The 23,448-nt window shown below is 34.4% G+C and overlaps 1 protein-coding gene across 5 annotated transcripts in view; it reads right to left on the reverse strand.

The window, feature by feature from the left end:
* The window catches only part of csmd3a (CUB and Sushi multiple domains 3a), a 598,216-nt gene that overhangs the window by 70,494 nt on the left and 504,274 nt on the right, over positions 1-23,448 (reverse strand). For all 5 annotated transcript variants that reach the window (XM_068214255.2, XM_068214256.2, XM_021467030.3 and 2 more), the window contains 2 exons: positions 17,189-17,365; positions 12,017-12,196 (listed from right to left, as the gene is read on the reverse strand). In XM_068214255.2, coding sequence (XP_068070356.1) covers positions 12,017-12,196; positions 17,189-17,365 — 357 coding nt within the window. The remainder of the gene's footprint in view (positions 1-12,016; positions 12,197-17,188; positions 17,366-23,448) is intronic.

The following is a 23,448-nucleotide window of genomic DNA, read 5'->3' on the forward strand; positions in this document are numbered from 1 at the left end:
TTTAGGAGATATAAAACTAACATAAACATGTAAAGATTTGAATTTTTCACACTGCCTAAATGGATCAGTGGTTTTGTTCATGTCACCTCATACTTCAGTTTCTCATCAAATCTTCTGACCAATCAAATGCTCTATAGTATCTGACATGCCCCGCCCCCTTCAAGACGCTTCACATTTGATGCGCTTGAGCTCAATCACTCTCACTGGCAGAGCTGTGATAAAGCAAAACACTATTGGCTGTTTTTTTTAAAGGGGAGGAGCTACACTATCTCACACCCTCTCTTCATGTTTCAGTTGAGATTACGCCAAACATCGAATGACACTGCACATTTCTAACGTCACATTTTAATCTCCAGAGCTGTGAAGATGCTTTCAGCCCTGGCAGCTCATACTTTTACACTGAAGAGAACTGGATGATTTTTCAGACGCAGTTCACCCAAAAATGAAATGTGTCATCATTTACTCGCCCTCTTGTCGCTTTGATAGCGTATGAGTTCATTTCCTTCTGTGGCACCCCCCAAAAAAAAGGGATTTTGAAGGAAAATCATTTGGATGAGGGTTGTTGAGACACGAAAAATGGCTGTAAAAGTTGCAGTGCTGGCAATAGCAGAGATTTGTCAGCACATTTGGCAACTTTCCCATGATTTGTGCAACTTTATACTTGTTATTTTAGTGACAGGTATACAGACAGAGAGCACAATTTGAGCACATTTGGAGCACAACATGCTGCCTTTTTTTCTGGGATGGCTTTGCATCGACAAGACAATGCAAAACCACATTCTGCACACAATACAAAGTCCTGCCTGGAAGAGGATACAGGTACTTGTCTGGCCTGCCTGCAGTCCTGACCTGTCTCCAGTAGAGAATGTGTGGCACATATTGAAAGACAAAATATGACAAGGAAGACCCCGTACTGTTGCCCACCTTAAGACTTGTTTGCAGGAAGAATGCGACAAAATTACACCCAATAAACACTTCATCACTTGATGTCTTCAGCCCCTAAACATCTTTTAAGTATTGTGAAAAGGAATGGCAACATTACAAAGTGCACAGAAGAAAAAAAAAATCTGTAATTTTATGGGGGTTTTTTTCTGCAAATGGGGTGCTGGAAAAAAAATATACCATAAAATAACAGCTGTTAAATTACAGAAATTTACCATAAAATAATGAACATTAAATTACAGAAATTTTCTTACATTTAAATGTTTGGTAAATTTCTGTAATTCAACCTTTGTTATTTAACAGTAAATTTCTTTCATTTAACGGTCGTTATTTTAAGTTTTTTGGCACTCCAATAGTAATATGTGTTTCTTAAAAAGAAAATCTGAGGAACACAATAAGGGCTCTATTTTAATGATCAAATATAAGGGCATGTCTGGATCCACTTTTGCTATTTTAAGGATGGAAAAATAGAATTAGACCATGACATCTGGTCTAACAGGGTTGTGCTTATTCTCTTAATGAGTTATGGGTGTGTTTTGAGCCTCACGTGCATTAAACCAATCAGAGTCTCATCTCCCATTCCCTTTAAGAGTCAGTTGCATCACGCCATGGCGCATTTGCTATTTAGATGGTGGACTTTGTAAGTGGAAAAACTGAACGCTTCACTAGCGAGAAAACAGTTAAACAGACCAACTGCTGCACGAGGATAAAGAACGAACCTCCTCCACTCGGCCTCTTTCTCTTCACTTTTATTCTTTATTCTTTTACTTTTGTGGATAAGGAAACATGTTGTAAGCACTCCACTGAAGACATCCATTAGCCTACATATTTAATTTCATTTGTTAAGCACAAAGATTTGTTTCAAAACTATTTCTAAATTCAGTTCTAATTTCCAGCAAATGAATAAATGAACAATAATAATGATGTGTGGTCAAAAAACTGAGTTAGATCCAAACAAACGTCCTGTTCTTATGCCCCATATGGTCCAAAACGCAACAGGTGGACAAACCTGAGCTTGTTTTTATTCAAACAAATATAAATATGCAAATAATAAACAATACTGCTAATATTAATAACATTATACTAATGGAAATTGTCATGAATAAACTGAAAACGCTCCCTGAAATGTAGGCATGCAGTGGTTTTTATATTTATGTAGAAAAATACAAATTTTAGTAACATTTTAATCCTTTAATTCTTTTCATAAGTATAGATCTTTGTGTATTGCTGTACATTATGTCTGTATTAAGCAATGTGTAAGCATTTAAGGCACACGACTAACACGCTCTGCTCTGGACTTTAGACCTGCTTTCAGCTGGTCAATTGCGCACTTTATTTCAGTTCCTCAAATTATCAACGCACCAACATTGAGCCTTAACACACCTCCTTTATAGACTGGCACACACATGAGTCCACAAAGTGGCGAAAATGGATTTACTATTCAAACAACGTGGCACGAAATGGGAAAATTAGGGTTGCGTTGGTCTGAAAGTAGCAACACAACTTCAAACACGCACCGGGTATGATAGGGCCCTTCATGTTTGTTGTATTGACTACAATGAAATACATATAAAGTAAATTTAGAAATCACAACTTATTTTAATTTGCGTTTTCCATACTGTCCCAACTTTTTCTGATTTGAGGTTGTACATATCCTTAAATAATATGTATATTTAATATTTTTTCTTCTGGAGTAACTCATTTGTTTTATTTTAGCTTGAATAAAAGCAGTTTTAATTATTTTTAAACATTTTAAGGACAATATTATTAGCCCCTTAAAGCTATATTTTTTTGATAGTCTACAGAATAAACCATCATTATACAATAACTTGCCTAATTATCCTAACCTGCCTAGTAACCCTGATTAACCCAGTTAAGCCTTTAAATGTCACTTTAAGCTGTATAGAAGTGTCTTGAAAAATATCTAGTCAAATATTATTTACTGTCAGTGTCATCATGGCAAAGATAAAATAAATCAGTTATTAGAGATGAGTTATTAAAACTATTATGCTTAGATATGTGTTCTTCTCTCCATTAAACAGAAATTATGGAAAGAAATAAACAGGGGGACTAATAATTCTGGCTTCAATATATATATATATATATATATATATATATATATATATATATATATATATATATATATATATATATATATATATATATATATATATATATATATTTATTTATAAAATCATGGAGACATTTTGTTAAATTCCTTCTGTAATTTCTGATTAGTGACATACATCGTTAAGAACTTAATCTGAACCAATTTAATTGGGATTTTCTCAATATTTGGCATTTTCTGAACACTAAGACTTCAGGTTTCACATAGTTTTATCTCCACCAAATACTATCTTAACATTATAATCAATTTATTCTGCTTTTCAGACGACGCATAAATCTTAATTAAAAAAACAACAACATTAATAACTGATTTTGTGATCATGGGTCACATTTCTTTGTAAATTCTATTTATTTAATATTTTCATTAAATTTTTCTTTTAAAAAGATTTAATCTGGACAAATTAATGAAATGTATGGTCAAACTTCATTTTGATGGTCCGTTTGTTGAATTTAAGTGAAATTGCATCTACATGCCAAAAAAATTCTCATTAGATTGTAAGTTTGGTTGGGGTTAAAGTTAGTGTAAGTTTACATGTACTTGCAAAGTTTCTTATAGTCAGTTAAACGCCTGCTGAAGGAGCAGTATCAACAAATATTAAGCAGACAGTCTACTTACACTTAAATGGACTATCAAAATACAACGTTACCAAATGTATTGTTTTTTCTCAATTTGTTTCTATTTTTATAAAACATATCGCATAAATAACTATTCTTTAGTCTCTTATTAAACTATGACAGCTGAAAACAAAACTGGAGGTAATTTGTGATGTCTGTAATTCAGAATTGTGCTTATGCTGACTGAAGGCTTGAGTTGCAGTCCATGTTTTGGCTCAACCAATGACGTGAGTTTAGGGGCGGAGCTCTGTCTTTAAAAGCCTGCACCACATCAGTCCAGCAGGAGTGTGTTTTCAGCCATGTTTGTGTGTGTGTGTTTTCAGCCATGTTTGTGTCGCTCAGCATGTGCAGCACGTAAAAAGTCCATCGCTCAACTTCCTCCCTAAGGCTGTGGATGACAGACACACTGCGTCACGGCTGACCCCAGGTGAACAGCACTGCTGCCAAATATAAAAGCTCTTCCTCCAAAACACCAACTTTATTCTCGGCCGAGGTGTTTTGACAAGACTTCTGAATCCTCTTCCAACTAACCTTAACCTTTTCCCCTCCAGCAACTGCTTACCGTTGTGTGTTGTTTACCGTTCTGAGAGAATATCGACGTGAGTTTTGTTCTGAAAGTAATGTGGAGGGATCTGTAAACACACCATAACAGCCTCTGGTACAAACACATGTTTAAAATTAGGCTCTATCAATGAGAGCCGAATCATCTGAGGGAAGCAAAACCTCTGCAAACACACAGAACAGGACGGCTTTTTCATTTATCATTTTAGATCTAGATATAATGAGGTACTGTATCATTAACTTGCAATATCCACTCACCAGCCACGTTATTAGGTACACCTGTCCAACTGCTCGTTAACGCAAATTTCTAATCAGCCAATCACATGGCAGCAGCTCAATGCATTTAGGCATGTAGACATGGTCAAGACGATCTGCTGCAGTTCAAACCGAGCATCAGATTGAGGAATAAAGGGGATTTAAGTGGCTTTGAACGTGGCATGGTTGTTGGTGCCAGAAGGGCTGGTCTGAGTATTTCAGAAACTGCTGATCTACTGGGATTTTCATGCGCAACCACCTCTAGGGTTTACAGAGAATGCTCCGAAAAAGAGAAAATATCCAGTGAGCGGCAGTTCTGTGGGTGCAAATGCCTTGTTGATGACAGAGGAGAATGGCCAGACTGGTCAAGCTGATAGAAAGGCAACAGTAAATCAAAACAACCGAAGTCTGCAGAAGAGCATCTCTAAACACACAACACATCCAAGCTTGAGGCGGATGGGCAACAGCAGCAGAAGACCACACCGGATGCCACTCCTGTCAGCTAACAGGAAACTGAGGCTAGAATTTGCACAGGCTCACCAAAAATGGACAATAGATTAGAAAAATGTTGCTTGGTCTGATGAAACTCGATGGCTGCATTTACACTGCAGATCTTCATGGTCAATTGTGATTTTGTGATGGTATCTGATTTTTTTTTTGCTGACCTGCTTACATCATCATTTAAATGTGACTCGTATCCGATCGTCTGCATTTACACAGCACTCGGCAAAGGCGCAATGACCAGGAAAAAAATAAGAGCTAAGAGCTTTATTATTAGCTAACAGCTAATAATAAAGAGTGCTCGTTTCTCTATTCCTGTATGTAATCTGTTGACAAGCTGTTTTACTATAGTTTATGACAGAAAGGTTCTCATTTGTCCTTCTTCTATTTTTAAATCATTAGGCATCTTAATGTAAAGTCCATGGCGTAATTTATGCACGTGGTGTAGCTATGCACTAGATTTATATTAGTTTATATTGGTTACGTGGCGGACACTCGTTAACCTGCATAAATACCTGTGCTATATGACAATATGAAAGCTGTTTAAGTCCTCGTGTATGAGATTTAAGGTTTGGGACTGTGCTGAAGTCTGTTCTGTAATGAAAGTGTCAGACGTCATTCGCTATGGTTTTTTATGACGCGCGATTGACAGGTGAAAATCCGATCTACCTGCTTACACTGCAGACACAAGAACACAGATCCCATTCATATCAAATAAATTTCCACATATGAACAAGGCTTGAATCTGATTTGAGTAAATCAGAATCCATGTGATTTGTTCCTGCTTACACGTACATGGGCCAATGTCTGCTGCGACATTCGAACGGTAAGGTCAAAACTTGACATCAACAATATGAAACCATAGATCACAGTTTACTCATCTTCTGATGGCTACTTCCAGCAGGATAATGCGCCATGTCATAAAGCGCAGATCATCTTAGACTGGTTTCTTGAACATCACAATGAGTTCACTGTACTCAAATGGCCTCCACAATCACCATATCTCGATCCAATAGAGCAGGATTTCCCAAACTTTTCAGCCCGCCACCCCCAAAATAACAATATCAGTGACTCGCGACCCCCATTGTTCAAGATGATTATACTGTAAATATATAAATGTAGCAGACACAACTATAGGCATTTATAAACATAAGCATCACATTTAGTTAAGAATTACATTTTAATAAAAAGATATATATATATATATATATATAAAAAAATAAAAGCTGATGTTTATTTGATTTTTATACGTGTATGTGTGTATGTATGTATATATATATTTTTTTTCTCCTTTTTTTCTCTTTCTCTTATATATGCATATATGCAAGTGCATGTCTGTAGATGTCTGATATATGTCACCCTCTATGCCAAATGAATTATATTAGTTAGTAAATTATTTGAGTGCTGTTGAGATATTTAAATGAGTCATGTGACTGTAGTACTTAAAAGAGACTCTAGACGCATCTGATCATTGTTACCCTGATGAAGGCAGATCCTTGCCGAAATGTGTAGGATTTTTAAGATATAGCCATGTGAATAAGGCTTTTTAATTTTTCCACATTTTTCAAGTGCCTTGGACTAATTCCTGTTGTTATTTTGTTGAATCCCTTGCCCAAAGAGCACCGAACAAATATTTGAGTTACCCCTGAGCGCTTTTTGTTTATTTTTCTGGGTTATAAGAGTTTATTTGAGTTTTGGAAATCACCAAGCGACCCCTTGTCATTGTCCCACGGCCCCCCAGGGGGTCCTGACCCCCACTTTGAGAACCACTGCAAGAGACCACCTTTGGTATGTGGTGGAACGAGGGATTTACATCATGTATGTGCATCTGACAAATCTGCAGCAACTGTGTGATGCTATCATGTCAATATGGACCAAAACCTCTGGGGAATATTTGCAGTACCTTGTTGAATCTATGCCAAAAAGGATTAAGGCAGATCTGAAGGCAAAAGGGGGTCCTTCCAACCTGGTACTAGTAAGGTGTACTGAATAAAGTGGCCAGTAAGTGCATAGAGTACATACATACACACACACATATATATATATATATATTTTTTTTCTCATTTTGGTGTCCAATAAGAATCATTTTCGCATTTGCTTACATTGCCTATAAGGCCATCAGGAATCAGACTTAAGGGAAATGGCCTCAAAATAAACATTTAATCCTGGGTCATGTGAACCTAACCAGCAGCCCTTACAGAGCTAAACTGAACATATTTACAATCCCTACAGGAATTAAGGAATTTCTCTTTTCCAGTCCTGAAAATATAAAAATTCCTTGATATTCCCCAGTGTGTATACGCAGAGGTCTTTGCTCCGCATGCTGATCTCAGACAGACAAACGGACGGCTGGACACTGACAGTCCTCAGCTGCACTGGACGCTCAGAGAAGAAACCGAGAAATAAAGCTTCGGGCACACACACTTCACCAGTCACTGACACACATCACTCCCATTCATCCATGCCGGACCACACAAATGGCTTTCTAATGACTTCGCATTATGCTCTATTAGGACGCCACACTGCAGGATCTCACTGCAATTTGCTCTCTGCGTTTGTTCTCGGAACTTTAATGTACAGTACGCATTGCAGATTTCTTTACAGAGGTCATGAACTTGTTTTTTTTTACTGTTCTTTGAGGTCGTTATGTCGTTATCAAGACTTTTACTTATAAAGAAACATATTTTATGTCCTTATTTTGAACTCCTCATCTGAGTGCACTGTTTGAACAGGCACGGCGGATTATTGACTCAGAAGTAAACGCCCACTATTCTCATTGGCTAACATTTTTTGCATTTTGTCAAGAGTTCAAAAGGTCAGCAGTGCACACCAATGCCAACAGATTGTGTGTTTAACAGCCTAAATATTAAAGAGATGGACAATCCTCTGAATGCAAACAGGCCGAGTAATTGTAATTGTGTGTGTCAGTGGGTGTGGTTAAAAAATGATGTAGAATCAATGGGTGGAGCTAAATAGGTAGTGCTGTAGAAGCAGTGGGTGTAACTAAATAGAGATGTAGAATTGATGGGCGGAGCTAAATGGGCAGTGATGTAGAATCAATGGGAGGAGCTAAATGGGGAGTGACGTAGAATCAACAGGAGGAGCTAAATGAGCCTTGATGTAGAGTCAATGGGAGGAGCTAAATTAGCAGGGATGTAGAATCAATGGGAGGAGCTAAATGAGCATTGATGTAGAATCAATGGGAGGAGCTAAATGAGCAGTGATGTAGAATCAATGAGAGGAGCTAAATGAGCAGTGATGTAGACTCAATGGGAGGAGCTAAACGGGGAGTGACGTAGACTCAATGGGAGGAGCTAAATGAGCAGTGATGTAGACTCAATGAGAGGAGCTAAACGGGGAGTGACGTAGACTCAATGGGAGGAGCTAAATGAGCAGTGATGTAGACTCAATGGGAGGAGCTAAATGAGCATTGATGTAGAATCAACGGGAGGAGCTAAATGAGCAGGGATGTAGAATCAATGGGAGGAGCTAAATGGGGAGTGACGTAGAATCAACGGGAGGAGCTAAATGAGCATTGATGTAGAATCAATGGGAGGAGCTAAATGAGCATTGATGTAGAATCAATGGGAGGAGCTAAATGAGCAGTGATGTAGAGTCAATGGGAGGAGCTAAATGAGCATTGATGTAGAATCAATGGGAGGAGCTAAATGGGGAGTGACGTAGAATTAATGGGAGGAGCTAAATGAGCATTGATGTAGAATCAATGGGAGGAGCTAAATGAGCATTGATGTAGAATCAATGGGAGGAGCTAAATGAGCAGTGATGTAGAAGTAGGCATCAAAGTTCTTCTGTGAAGGAGGAGTTTAGACACACTATTAAATAATAAAATGCTCACTCCATAACCTGTCGTTTACTGAAGAGAGAGTTCTGAGAGGATGTTTTTATAGCAGAAAGACCTTCAATATGTCAAAAGAGCAAACCTATTTTGATTTCTCAGTTTATGACCCCAATTAACAAACAAGATGAGTTGAGAGCAAACAGGCCGGGATATTCATGCTCATATTCGTCAATTACCAACTTTGTAATGAGGATAAAATATCAACATTTCAAGCAACTGTCAATAATGTCTGAGCACTAACGAGAATGCAGAAGGATGGAAAGTTTCCTATCAGGGATTTTGGACTGATATAAGCAAAATCTGTTTTGAAAATTTATAATTAAAGGCTGAAAGGAGAGTACTGACAGAAACGACACCCATCACAAAGCCAAGATGGAATCCAGTGGGAAAAAAGCTGTGAAATATACAAAGGTATTTAAAATTAAACAGTGTCGTTATCTGATCAAGGGAGAATGGCTGGATGTGATTATGGATTTTTCACACTAAATGTGTAAAAACATTTATAGCTATGAATAAGAAATATTACATATTTTTATTGGTCATTTTAAAGCGGACCCAATATGCAAAAATATAGGGGTTTTGTGGCAACAGTCTGTGAATAGAGCCAGCCTCTAATGGTAAAAATGATTATTATTATTTTTTTTATAATCACACTTGATAAAAACAGTCTGCAGAAACAATCTGATTGGCATTCTCCCTTTGTAAGTGTCATCAAAGGGAAAAAGCCCCGCCCATTATTAATGATCACTCCCTCATTAGCATAAACAGCCCTTAGTGAGAAGCAGTCGTCCGCCATTAGAGTTTTGAATCTGCCACAATGCTGACACATAGGCGTTTATAGCTCCACCCCGTTTTAAAAAGAGGGCTGGGAGCATGATCTCGTTTAAATTTAAAGTGACAGTCACCAAATAAGCACAGCCTGGATCAAAGCCTAAAAAGGGCAGTTTCAAAAAGTTATAAAACATTATTTATGGGGTATTTGGTGCTAAAATTTGACATGCACATCTAGGAGACTTATTTTACATCTTGTAAAAATGACCATAATAGGTCCACATTAAAACACAAACTTATTTTTATAAAATAAATAAAAACATATAGTTTAACATTCATACATTCCTTTTTTTTCGGTTTAGTCCATTTATTAACCAGGGGTCGCCACAGCAGAATGAACCGCCAACTTATCCAGCATACGTTTTTCGGAACGGATGTTTTACCAGCTGCAACCCATTACTGGGAAACACACTTATTAACACAAATTCACTACAAACAATTTAGCTTACCCTATTCACCTATAACACATGTCTGTGCATGTCTGTGGACTTGTAGGGGAAACCGGAGCACCTGGAGGAAACCCATGCCAACATGGGAGAACATGCAAACTCAACATTGAAATGCCAACTGACCCAGCCAAGGCTCGACTATTTTGCTGTGAGGCGACATCACTACCCACTGCATTGCCCCATAGTTAAATATTGAATATTAAAAATTAAATGATTTAAAAAATTTATTTCAACCAATATTAATAAACATGATCCTAATGCATTAATAATACTACTAATAAATATTATTTGTTTTAGTTATAGTAATAAAGTAAATGTTGTTTAAAAATTAAATATATTAAAATGAGCATGTATTATAACAACAGGGGGCGCCAATTCCACCTCATCACATCTCCTCCCATCCCCCCACCCCCATTTTCACTTTTGTCGTCGACACCAAGCCACCCCAATACTCTTCACTTTCATCCACGACAGATTCCCCAACAACACACTACCCCTTCACTTTCATCTGCGTCACAAAGATACCGCAACATGAAGTGCTTTTATAGGGCCTGTACCGGCCAGCGACACCACTGAATAGTAATAAACGTTATTATGTCTTAAAATTAAATATTAATATAAAATATGAAAAATAACCTTTAAAATTAAAGTTTATTATTAGTTATTTAAAACTGTACCATTTTTTAAAAAGTCAATAAATTAATAATTAGGCCAACAAACAAACCAATAAATAAATAAATATTATTAGTTGCCATTAAAATTATCTTTATGCTATATTATAAAGATAGTTTTAAAAAGATAATTTTTAAAAGATTTTTAAAACATTTTAAATAATTTTTTAAATATTTTTTTTTACTATATTTATTATCTATTATTTATGTCTGATATATAATTACAAATATATTTTAGAATAAATTTGCCCATCTATAAAGGTTATTTTGTACAATTAAAACTCAAATTAAACAAATAATAATAAAATGATTTACTTAAGGACTAAATATACAATTAATTCCTATTTAAATATGACATCTATATGATATTAATTTACATGTAAACAAATAAAAATAAAAACAGCATTTAAAACTCTAAAAATACCATAGAAATGGTTGTAATTTGTCACAGAATTTCTGGTAACAGCCTTTTTTGGATGAGCTCAGTAATAGGGTATATTCTGAAGTATGCTAAAGAACTTTTAATTTGGCAGTAACCTGGGTTAAGTGCTTCCGGTGAACTGTATGCCATTACAAAACTGGCACGTTTAAGGTCTGTTTTCTTTAAAAATCAGCGATCTCCACTGGCTGAGTGATATCCAATATAAAGTGCGTTTCAGACTGTACAGGAAGCACTGCATTAAACTACATTTTCCCCGCCATGTCTTTATAATATGAGCATTTTCACCCAATATATTCAATGGCGCTTCCGCGCTAGCCTGCCGATCCTGACGTGTGAGTAAACAGCTTTTTGTGTCGTTTAACGCTTGAGCAACTAAATGAATGACGAAGTCTATTTAACGAATTGTATTTTAATTACATTACAACATTGATGCTGTAAAAGGAACCGTATAAAATGGAAAAAAGTCACCATAACCGGTCAGCGAAAGTTTATCAGCATGGGAAGAAACACTAGCTCGGCATATATTGCTGTATATCGGACGTCAGCAAGAAGAGTGTTAGCAATTATTCCCAAATCTCTTTCTCTCTGACGATTAACCCTTATTCTTTGATTTTTTTCATTTCACAATGACAATCCATTTACAATGCAACACCTCCTGGCATCTGCAGAGCAGCATCTGCTTGTCTGTGGGACTCAACAATTCGGCAATCCACCAGAAAGGCTCAGGATCGGGATTTTAAGGAATCATCTGAAGACTCTTTACCTTGGCAGGATGGTAAAGAGCCGCTCCAGGTGCCGTTGTGGGTGCAGGTGCGAATCGCAGAGCTCCCGTTCTCCATCATGAATCCCGGCTGGCAGGAATATGACACGTTGTGGCCGACGGTGAAATCCTCGCCAGTTCTCAGACCGCTGGCTGGAACACCTGAATCCCCACAGCTGATCACTGTAAAAGAAGAAAATCGAATGCTTTATGGACATGTGTAGTAAATATTAGCCCCCCTTTATATTTTCTCCCCCAATTTGTGTGTTTTAAATCTGTTTTAATAACTCATTTTGCATAACTGATTTCTTTTATCTTTGCCATGATGACAGCACATAATATTTGACTAGATATTTTTCAGGATACTAGTATTCAGCGTAAAGTGACATTTAATGGCTTTAGTAGGTTAATTAGGCAAGTTAGGGTAATTAGGAAAGTCATTGTATAACAGTGGTTTGTTCTGTAGACAAAAAACAAAAACAAAAAAAGAAGCAAAATAAAACAAAATAAAATAGCAAAATAAAATAGCAAAATAACAAAGCAAAATAAAATAAAATAAAAATAAAAAAAAATAACAAAAAAACAAAAAAACAAAATAAAAAAATAAAAAATTTAAATTTAATTAAAAGTAAAAACAATACAATAAAAATCAAATATTAAAAAAACTAAAATTAAATTAAAAAGCAAATACAATAAAATCTAATAAAAATAAATTTAATTTAAAAGTAAATAAAATAAAATAAAATAAATTTATAAATGAAATGTAATTAAATTAAAACAAAACACAATGAAGCAAAATAAATAAATAAATAAAATTAAATAAAATAGCAAAATAAAATAAAGCAAAATAAGTTAAAATCAAATAAAATACAGTTTTTCTCAGTGGCTTTGGTGCATTTCTCGCAACCCTATTTAGATTTGCTCAACAGTTAATGCATTTCTCAAAACAATTAGTACAAACTGTAAAACCTAGTTGATAACCTGCAAAAGCAAATACTGATGTCAATGAAAGTGTCAGGGTCATCAAGATGAAAAGTCCTGACACCATTGTTCATGAACAAGATAGTCAAATGGCTTTGTCATGTTTTCATTACGGCAGTTTACTCTGTAAACTGCCGTAATGAAAACATGACAAAGCCATTTTACTACTCTTTTTCAATGCAAAAAAAGTCAGATTTTGGTGACACTGCCTGAAAATGCTCAAGACAGCAAGGCTACAGTATAGTTAGACATCACTGCATTTAATGAGGTATCTGAGTACAAGACACTGAATATGTATGTTTCACATTTTTACTGCATTTGCTCTTCTCAATTTTAATTTATTCACATCATTGTGCAAAAGAATAAACACACCCTGATTTACAACAAACATAAACTTCCTTTGGGTAGAGCTGTGCACAACTGTAAACAATATTGCAGTACATATTGGAACTGAACCTAAACATACACAGGTCTGTAAATCATTCATGAACTTGTTCGATTTAAAAAGCGATTTTGTTAAATTTTTTTTTCATTTTTTTTAGGAAAAAAAAGTTTCATAAAAAAAAAATTAGCTTGACAGATTTTGACAACTAGTTCACCATTTTTTGTATGTAATGACTTAAGTAATGAAATGAGGACTGTTAGTTTTATATGGAGGGACTATTCAGCATTCACAAGTTTAGTTAATTATGACTGACATAACATGAGCAAATGATAATGTTATAAATAGCAGAGAGTTGTATTAAAGCAATTGATGCGTGTCCAAAAGCATTTGCAATTTGTTGGAGGGAAACTGTTATTATGATGTGCACAAATGATTAATTGTTTTGAGAAATGCATTAACTGTTGTGCAAATGTAAATAGTGTTGTGGGAAATGCACCAAAGCAACTGAGAAAAACTGTAAAATTAAAATTGAATTAAAAGTAAATAAAATAAAATATAAATTTAATTAAAAGTAAATACAATACAATAAAATCAAAACTAAAAAAATACAATTGAATTAAACAGTAAATAAAATAAAAATTTTATTAAAAAAGTAAATAAAATAAAATAAAAATTTAATTAAAAAGTAAATAAAATAGAATTAAAATATTGAAAAGTAAATAAAATAAAATAAAATAAAAATTTAATTAAAAAGTAAATAAAATTAAATTAAAATTAAATTAACAAGTAAAAAATGATATACAAATTAAATTAAAAAGTAAATAAAATAAAATAAAATTAAATTAAAATGTTAGAAAAATGAACTAAAAATTAAATTAAAAAGTAAATAAAATAAAATAAAATAAAACTTAAAAAGTAAATAAAATAAAACTAAATTTAAAAAGGAAATAAAATAAAAATATAAGTGCTAGCAGGAACACCTTAATCCCCACAGCTGATCACTAATAAGAGAAGAACAAATGCTTTATAGATATGTACCGTTTGTCTGTTGCTGTAAGAAGAAATACGACATGACTAGAAAGTCTTAAAAAAAAACGTAAAACCTGAATCTACACGATTAAAAAAAACAATCGTAAAATTGACAGTAAAAAAAAAAAAACGGCATCTGTGGCTGCCAGAATTTTACAGTATTTTATTAAAAAAAGGGTTGTTCTGAAATTTTATGAAATCACATCAACCTTTTATCAGTTTATTATTATAATTATTTTAATGACATTAGATTTTAGTTTTAGATTTTTAATTTAGATTAATGACGTGTCAACAATAGAAAACTTGCAAATGAAAAAACTAACCCAAGATTAAAAATAAAACCAGAGCTTATAAATAAAACCGAATAAAATAGCAGAAATAGTTTACCAATTAATAAACAAACTTTTTAGCTATATATTTAATAATAATTATCATATAAATATTGTGAAACTCTGCAGGACATGTTTAATTACAAGTTTTAATAAAAATTCAAGTGATAGTCAGTAAACCGATTGTACGCTACACTATATTACAATATTTATAGTACACAATGAATGCAATAAACACAAGCTGCTTGACTGAGTCACACCAGTAATGCTTTGACAGTCAAAATGTTGTTTAACTGAATATATTGTTCTGAAATGTGATTTTTCATCTGTGGCATCTTACGCCCGAGGCTTGACCATTAAACTATAAATGTGAGAGGCAGAGCTGTAACTGGAGCAACACTTTGTTTGATTTTCATTTCCTTGCAGACCATAAACATAAAAAAAACAGTTTAATGATGCTGTGTGTTCAGGCTACTTGTAGAAAGCCACTTGGATAATGGTGTCTGTTTCCAGATGTATGTCAATATGTCCATAATGCTTTGTTATTCCTATTCACAAACAGTGATCAGCACCCATTTTTATTTATTTATTTCATTTTATTTTATTTTGATTTATTTCATTTTATTTTATTTTAGTGGTTTTTTTCATTAAATTAAATTAAATTAAATTAAATTAAATTAAATTAAATTAAATTAAATTAAATTAAATCAAATCAAATTAAATTAAATTAAATTAAATTAAATTAAATTAAATTAAATTAAATTAAATTAAATTCATTTATTTTCTTTTCGGCTTAGTCCCTTTATTAATCTGGGGTCGCATAAGTTATAAGAATAAGAAAATATTACTAGAATATATATATATATATATATATACACAATGAAAGTTTGTTTTCAATACCATTTTGTTTTTAAATTTGATTTGATTTTAAGAAAATATTGTTTTATCTCACATTACTAAATGTATATTGAGTTTATAGTCTGTTTTTTTTTTTGCAATTATTTCTACAATTTAAATTTTATTTTGTGTATATATGGACTTCCTTACAATTCTGACTGTAATTTCTGCAATTATGCCTTTATTATGTCCATTTACTTGGAGTTTATCATCTCACAATTCTGACTTTTTAATTTTTTTTTAATTCACAATTTTAAAAGTCAGGCTTTATTTCAATAGCATTTCTGACTTAATCTTACAATTTTGACTTCCCCTCACAATTTCAGCTTTACACCAATTCTGACTTTTTAAATTGCTCATTTATTTCTGACATTTGCAAGTTTGCAGGCATGCTTAACTTCCTGCCTAATATTTTTCAATTTGAGCTCACAACTTTTTTCTTCCTCTCAAAACTGTGGCTTTAATTTTTTATAAACACTTTAATGACAGTTTAATTTATTAGACTTTCTAGCAAATTCAAAAATCCCCATTTAGCATGATGAATAATGCTCAATAAGACAGCAAACATGCTTTAACGTCCAGATCTATTAGCCTGAATTACCATTATCTAGACTGATATGATGTCATCAGTCACATGGCATGTCAAAAATAGACAACGACTGCCATTGATCTGACCACAATCGAATGTTAAAGTCAATGTACATGCAGTTCAATGGGGGGCGGGGCTTCTTTTTGACCAATCAATGTCAGGCAGAGGGCGTGTCTGACAGCATTCATCAATCGTGTTATTCTGAATTGACTTCACCTTCAACATCCACAGTTTATCTTGTCGCGTCTACAAAGAGCAGCACGCCGGAGCATTGAGTAATGTCATCTGAAATCCTCTGCTCATTATTTTCAGACTACTCCAACATCAATCTCGCATTATACGTCAGGCCCAGATTGATTCTGCCCGTCATTCCAACCTGCTATTACTTATACAGCGGCAGTAATAAATCTGGCTGCATTAATGAGATTTACTCAAGAGGTGAACAGCGCAACAACAAACGCATGGTAAGATGGGTTGGCTAATTAGGAATGGGCGTCTTGTTATTATGGAACGCCGAATGCTGTACGAATGCCAACATTTAGAGAGAAACGCATGTCAGGGATGGGAAGGATAGATGAAAACGGTCAAACTACTTGCTCTACAAACAAGTGTTTGCATGACTATACAGACAAATCAGAATAATATAAAAAGACAAGATCAGTTTGCAACATCAACCAGCATAATGAGCTGTTTTTAACATCTAAAAATGAATGGAAGTGAATGAGACTGGAAGTCTTGAGCCAAAACGATTCAAATGGCTGCACCTGCTTGTACGCGAAGAATAAGGTGAATAAAGCACTAGGAGTTCTGAATTAAAACACTGCCTCATTTGCATATTTAAACATAACATTTCAATAATGCAAAAACGTCAACAACTATTTATTAAATCAATCGACAAGGGAAGTATGACTATTATTTTTTTTATAACCCTGTTCACACTATTGTGTTTTGTGTATTGTACTTACAGGTGCAGTTTGGCTCTCCTCCAGACCAGGTCCCGTTGGCCAGGCACTGTCGAGTGGGTGAACCGGAGAGCCGATATCCCTCCACACATGAGTAGATGATTGAGTGAGAAAAGGTGGTGCCAGAAACATGAGACACACGTCCATTAGCCGGAGTCCCAGGATTCCCACACTGAACAGCTATAGGAGACAAAAAAAAAAAAAACAAGTGAATTAGAATAGAAATCACTTGTCCAGCTGGATCTTTCCTCAAGGTTTTTTTTCTTCAATCGCTTATCTGTGAAGTTTTTTTTCCTCTTCCCTGTCGTCTCTAGCTTGCATGGTTCAGGATCGGTAGAGCTCCCCATTGATGAATTTGCTCTTCATTGTTTGGACTCTCAGTTATGATTTTAAACCAAACTGAACTGAGCTAAACTGAACTGAACTTAAACACTAAAAACTTAACTACTCTGTTCCAATTACTATGACCATTTATGTGAAGCTGCTTTGACACAATGTACATTGTAAAAGCGCTTTAGAAATAAAGGTGAATTGAACTGAATAATGCAGGATTCTGTGGATTTTGCAAAATGTACACGATTATAGCTAAAGGGTGTTTCTGGTCTAATGTAGAAATTTAGAAATCAAGCAACAAGTGCTCAGGGGTAGCTTAAAAAATGTCTGTGCTCTTTGGGTCAGGCATATCACCACAATAAACAGCAAATATTTGTCAAAGGCACTCAAAAAATGGAGAAAAAAATATAAAAAAAATAACATTTTTAAAATATTTTTTTCCATAATTTTCAACTGATTTTGACAGAGTTTTGTCATTTAGTAGAACTTAAGACTTAAATAATTATTAGTGATGTTATGGTATTGTTAAAAAAAAAGTCATTTTTTAAAAAAATCATCAGTTTTCCTTATTTTGTGGTTAATGTTTATATTTTTATTTTCTCTCATTTATTTATGCTTTTGAACTTTTAACTTTGAAAAGTAAAAAAAGTGACTTTTGTGAATATTTTAATAGTTTAAAATTATATCTGGGTTAGTGCTGTATATTACCCTACAAGAACCTTGCAATAAACTGGCAGTGCATTTTCTGCTATTTTTTTTTTTTTACTATACATACTTATTTCTCTTTGTATTCCATGGATAACAAAAAAATGAAACAAGTGACAGACATTTCATTCTATCTATCTATCTATCTATCTATCTATCTATCTATCTATCTATCTATCTATCTATCTATCTATCTATCTATCTATCTATCTATCTATCTATCTATCTATCTATCTATCTATCTATCTATCTATCTATCCATCCATCCATCCATCCATCCATCCATCCATCCATCCATCCATCCATCCATCCATCCATCCATCCATCCATCCATCCATCCATCCATCCATCCATCCATCCATCCATCCATCCATCCATCCATCTATCTATCTATCTATCTATCTATCTATCTATCTATCTATCTATCTATCTATCTATCCATCTATCTATCTATCTATCTATCTATCTATCTCTCTCTCTCTATATATATATATATATATATATATATATATATATATATATATATATATATATATATATGCATGTGTGCACATGCATGCGTGGAATAATATACTATGAAAAAAATGTTTAAATAAATTACACAAAAAAACACATATTAGAATTTTACAGTCAAGACTACATTGGTAAAAATAACCTATTTTTTCAAAGTATTAATCATGATTTTGAGCTCACTACACTTGTTAATGCATTATTCATGGTACATAAGTTAAATTAACACATATTTTTAAGTGATAGGACTAACAAGCAAAATTTTAAGTTATGTTCAGTCAACTTAATTGTTTGAGTAAAGACAACATTAGGGTTTACAGTGCAGAACCCCTGCACTACACTATTAAACTACTATGCTACTATAACTGGAACCAAACTAAGAGTACAATTGTCAATATAAATATGCTTGTCATTAAAAAAAACACCATCTACAAAAAGTCATTTAAAACTTTCAGTAAATAAATATTTTTTCCCAAATAACCGAATCAAGTTTAATCTAAAATATAAACATTAAACTAAACTAAAAAGACACTTAGATGTGGCCTTACCTGAAATCACCAGACTTTTATACATTTAGGCTAAATAAAATAGAAGTATGATACTACTAAATTTCACTAATGAATACTATATTCGCTCAGCAGGCACACAACATCATTAGACGTTAATATTAGGTTAGATTGAGGTCATGAAGTCAGGTGACCAAAATTCAATGTCTAGCCAGCGGCTAAAGACAATGTTATTTTGATGTCCAATAAGAACGTCAAATTACGTTGATAGTTGGTTAATTTTAGGTTGTGTTGGAAAGTGACCAAAATCCAACGTCTGATAGATGTCACAGTGGTAATGTCAAGGTGTAACACGATTAGATGTTGATATTTGGTTGATTTTAGGTTGCTTTTAGGTTGGACATTGGACATTGACGTCGGCCTGACAATGGGTTCTGCCGTCCAACCTAAAAGCAACCTAAAATCAACCAAATATCAACATCTAATCGTGTTAAACCTTAACATTGTGTGGACGTCACCACTATGACGTTTGCATTCATTTGTATTGAGTTGTTTTCATTTCCAAATACAATTCAACGTTCCCATTACATTTGGGTATATATGACATTGGGTCTATATGACATCATGTAGAAGTTCTATGCCTGCAGGAAGCATAAAAATAATAATAATACAAGAAAATCTGTGTTTAAGTACAGCCTGATGATTCTATTTATTCAGATGATTCAGATTGATTCTGAAGAGCCCAGGAGGTTTGGTCTGTTTGTTTTAGTGAAGCTAATAGATTTCTTTCAGTTCTCTCCCGTCACGCACAGGTTGAGTGAGGTTAAATTGCACGGAGATGTTGGTGTTTGTTCGGGCTGGAAAAATCACAGGGGGGCATGATAGGATTTAATGCAAGACAAGCTGTTAGAGCAGAGCCGCGTGGCAAAAACATTCAAGCTTGAGAAATTTCCGCCTCCTGGGACCTGCAAGCTAACAATCTGTAAATCTGTTTTATAGCCGAGCCTGGCGCTGGACCGCAATAACCTGTCACCCTCGAGATGACACGGACAATGCGTCAGGCTAAAAGAGCTGCAAAAAACAGCTGAATAAAAACATTTGCTCAAAAGTCTCCGGTGCAAGGTCGTCTTTTGCGTGGATTACAGAAGGCGGGAATGTCGTGACACCGGCTCAAATGTTAGACTAGGGAAAAGACTTCTCGTTTTGATGCGTGTCAGTGTGTGGTGCGCATGCATTATTCATGCCGTCTGAAGATAGAAAAAATAAATAAATAGCTACACAGGAATATTTAAAAATAACTAAAGCACATAGCAGTAATATAAGAATTAAAGTGAGTAAAAACCTCAAGTATCAAAGTGTGTCTGTAGATTTCAAGTACTGTACATATTTTTAAAGGCATTTTCTCTGTTTTCTCGGGTTTATCTCAGGTTTGCAGTTTAGTACTGAGCCACAAATGTTTATTTAAAGGTGTCATGAAATGAAATAAAATCTGAAAGTACATGGGCATAGCTGAATAATAGGTGTTCAGTACATGGAAATGGCCTCACTGTGAGCCACAAACACAGGTAAATCTCAAGTTAGAGCTGCATGATTCTGGCTAAAATGAGAATCATGATTTTTTTTTGCTTAAAATAAAGATCACGATTTTCTCACGATTCTGTAGATGTAAAATAAAGGTATGGTAAAAACAAGCATATGGCACAATATCGATAATAATATTATGTGTAGGTCTACTGGTTTCTATAAATAATTCTATTCTACTTATAATAATTCTGATGTTGAATTATTATGTTTGAGATGTATGCTTGCAATCTGTCATATTAGACAATTTTATTCAATGGTAAAATCAGACATTTGCCATTATCAGATTATATTCAACAATATAGAGTACACTGAAAAAAATAATTCAAAGATGATTCCTTGGATTTACTCATTTTTTTTTTCGTTAAGTGGTTTTAAACAATTTATTTATGCTGAATTTAAACAAACAAATTAAGTTAAACATTATTAAACTTAATTTGTTTGTTTAAATTCAACACAAATAAATTGTTTGCAACAGTTCTGCATGCAACACTTTTTTCAGTGTACTTATACTAACATTGTAAACATTTATTTTCATGCACAACTGTGAGTTTGCTATGAAAGAAAAAACACATCAAATGCTTGTCTTAATCAAAGCTCTAAAATGCGATACGATCATTTAAATGAAGTGCACACTTTCGGTTTCATTCCGACTGCTAAGAGCTTGTTCATACTTCGCACGCGGCTCCCAAACGATCACTCTGTGCCACAAACTGAATATTATTTACAACTGTATTACCTGTTACTCGCAACATATGCAGGTTCTGTTTACTTAAGGCGCGCGCGTCTATCATTAAGTAGAGCGCACACACGCGCCCTCTCTGTGATAACAGCTCACGGTCAGCAGCTCACGTCACGTGTGATTTCCCGATCGCGAAAACATCATTATATTAAGACAAAAATTACATTTTTGAATTATACCTTGTAAATACAGTATGCGACTCAATGTGACATCATTTGGAGGTGTCAATGTCACTGAGAAACGTGTGTAAAACAATGAAAAGACTCGTGAGTCGTGTAGCTGCCTTTTCTTCTTTCCTGAACTTGAAAATATGATTGGCAGAATCGTAGAAATGCTGGATTAAGATCGTCTAGAGGGTCGAATCGAGATCGCGACCTTTTAACGATTAATTGTGCAGCTCTATCTCAAGTAAATCTCAAAAGTGTAAAATCCCGGTGAAAAGCAGGCCAATAAGAACAAACAAGTGACTCTGACCAGGGGCACCCCCAAGGGCCACCCCAAAATGATTTTGCTGTCGATATTATTAATTTTAACGTTCTTTTGTAAATTCTCAATATTTTGATAAATAAAATGCAGCCACTAAATTATTGTTGGTGTCACTGACATAGCTGATGCACTGCCTCTCCCTCTCAGCGCTGGTTCAACTCTAGTGAAAGCAAACTGATGCATGAGCACAGAAAACCATTTCCGTGTGCCTCACACACTTCTGTGTCAATCCCGGTTGTTGGCATGCACCTCAACAAAAAACGTGCCGTTCATGCGTCGTGAAACCAGAGTAACAGACTTTTTGGGTTGGTTCACCCAGGGTGTCATTTAAACTAGAACCGCCACTGTCCTCCATAATAGTGGTTTACAGCACGCACACACCTTCAATATACAGTAATGGCGATTTAATATTTACCTTAAGGTACATCAATAGTAGAAGCTGTATTAACAGAATTGTGGCTCAAAAAGGAATATAGATAAATGGTATTATTAGGGTCTGTATAATGAGTGTGTGAGTGTATATAGTAAGGGCTTTTGTTCAGTTTGTTCATTTGTTTGTTTCATTAACTCATTAATCTTTATTAATTTTAAAGATGGCACATACTGTTTGCTGTACAATAACATTGTGAAAAATTACTGAAAAGTTTATTTATATTTATTGTTGTGTACCGGTTCACAAAAATCGCGGTTCAGTTCGGTACGATACAGTGGTGTCACGGGTCGGTACAGCAAAAAAAGAAAAAAGCCAGTGGATTTCTCTGATTTAATTTTTTAATGTATTACAACTAACATCATAAAAGTATGACAAACAGTGATAGAGCTATACTTTCGGGGTTTCTGCTTAGTTGCAAATAAAACAAATCCTTCTTTGTACTCAAAACCAAAAAGCTTCCTATAAAAAAATAAATATAATATTGTAACAGTTTAAAAAGAAAAAACTATTTAGTTTTTATATGGAACTCAGGTTCAATTAATTTTAAAGTATTTTTTTTATTTTCAGAGAGATGAGTGTTCTCCTTTTCCGCAGACATCACAGATCAGCTTGATTTGACTGTCATCTGCCATTTCAGTGGATCTGAAAACAGAAATCATCTGACTGAAATGGGCTTATGAAGGAATAATGTAACGGGGCTCTATTACATTTAACATTTTCTTAAAACCCGACATTTTTTTACTACTGATTAAGATTTCTCAATGTTTTTTTTCCACCACTCTCTTGGTAGCGGTGATGGTGCACGATGTATCTGAAGAGCGGTGGGGGCGTGTGCGTGCGTTGTACCTGAGTGGCGGGGGTGAGTTGTGCCCAACGTACCTGAAGAGCTGGGAGGGATGCGGTGGAGAGGGGTGTGCAACGTATTTAAGGACCGGGGGGGAGACGTGCGATTTACAGAAGATTATCA

Source organism: Danio rerio, chromosome 16 (assembly GCF_049306965.1).
Source record: "Danio rerio strain Tuebingen ecotype United States chromosome 16, GRCz12tu, whole genome shotgun sequence".
Taxonomy (NCBI): domain Eukaryota; kingdom Metazoa; phylum Chordata; class Actinopteri; order Cypriniformes; family Danionidae; genus Danio; species Danio rerio.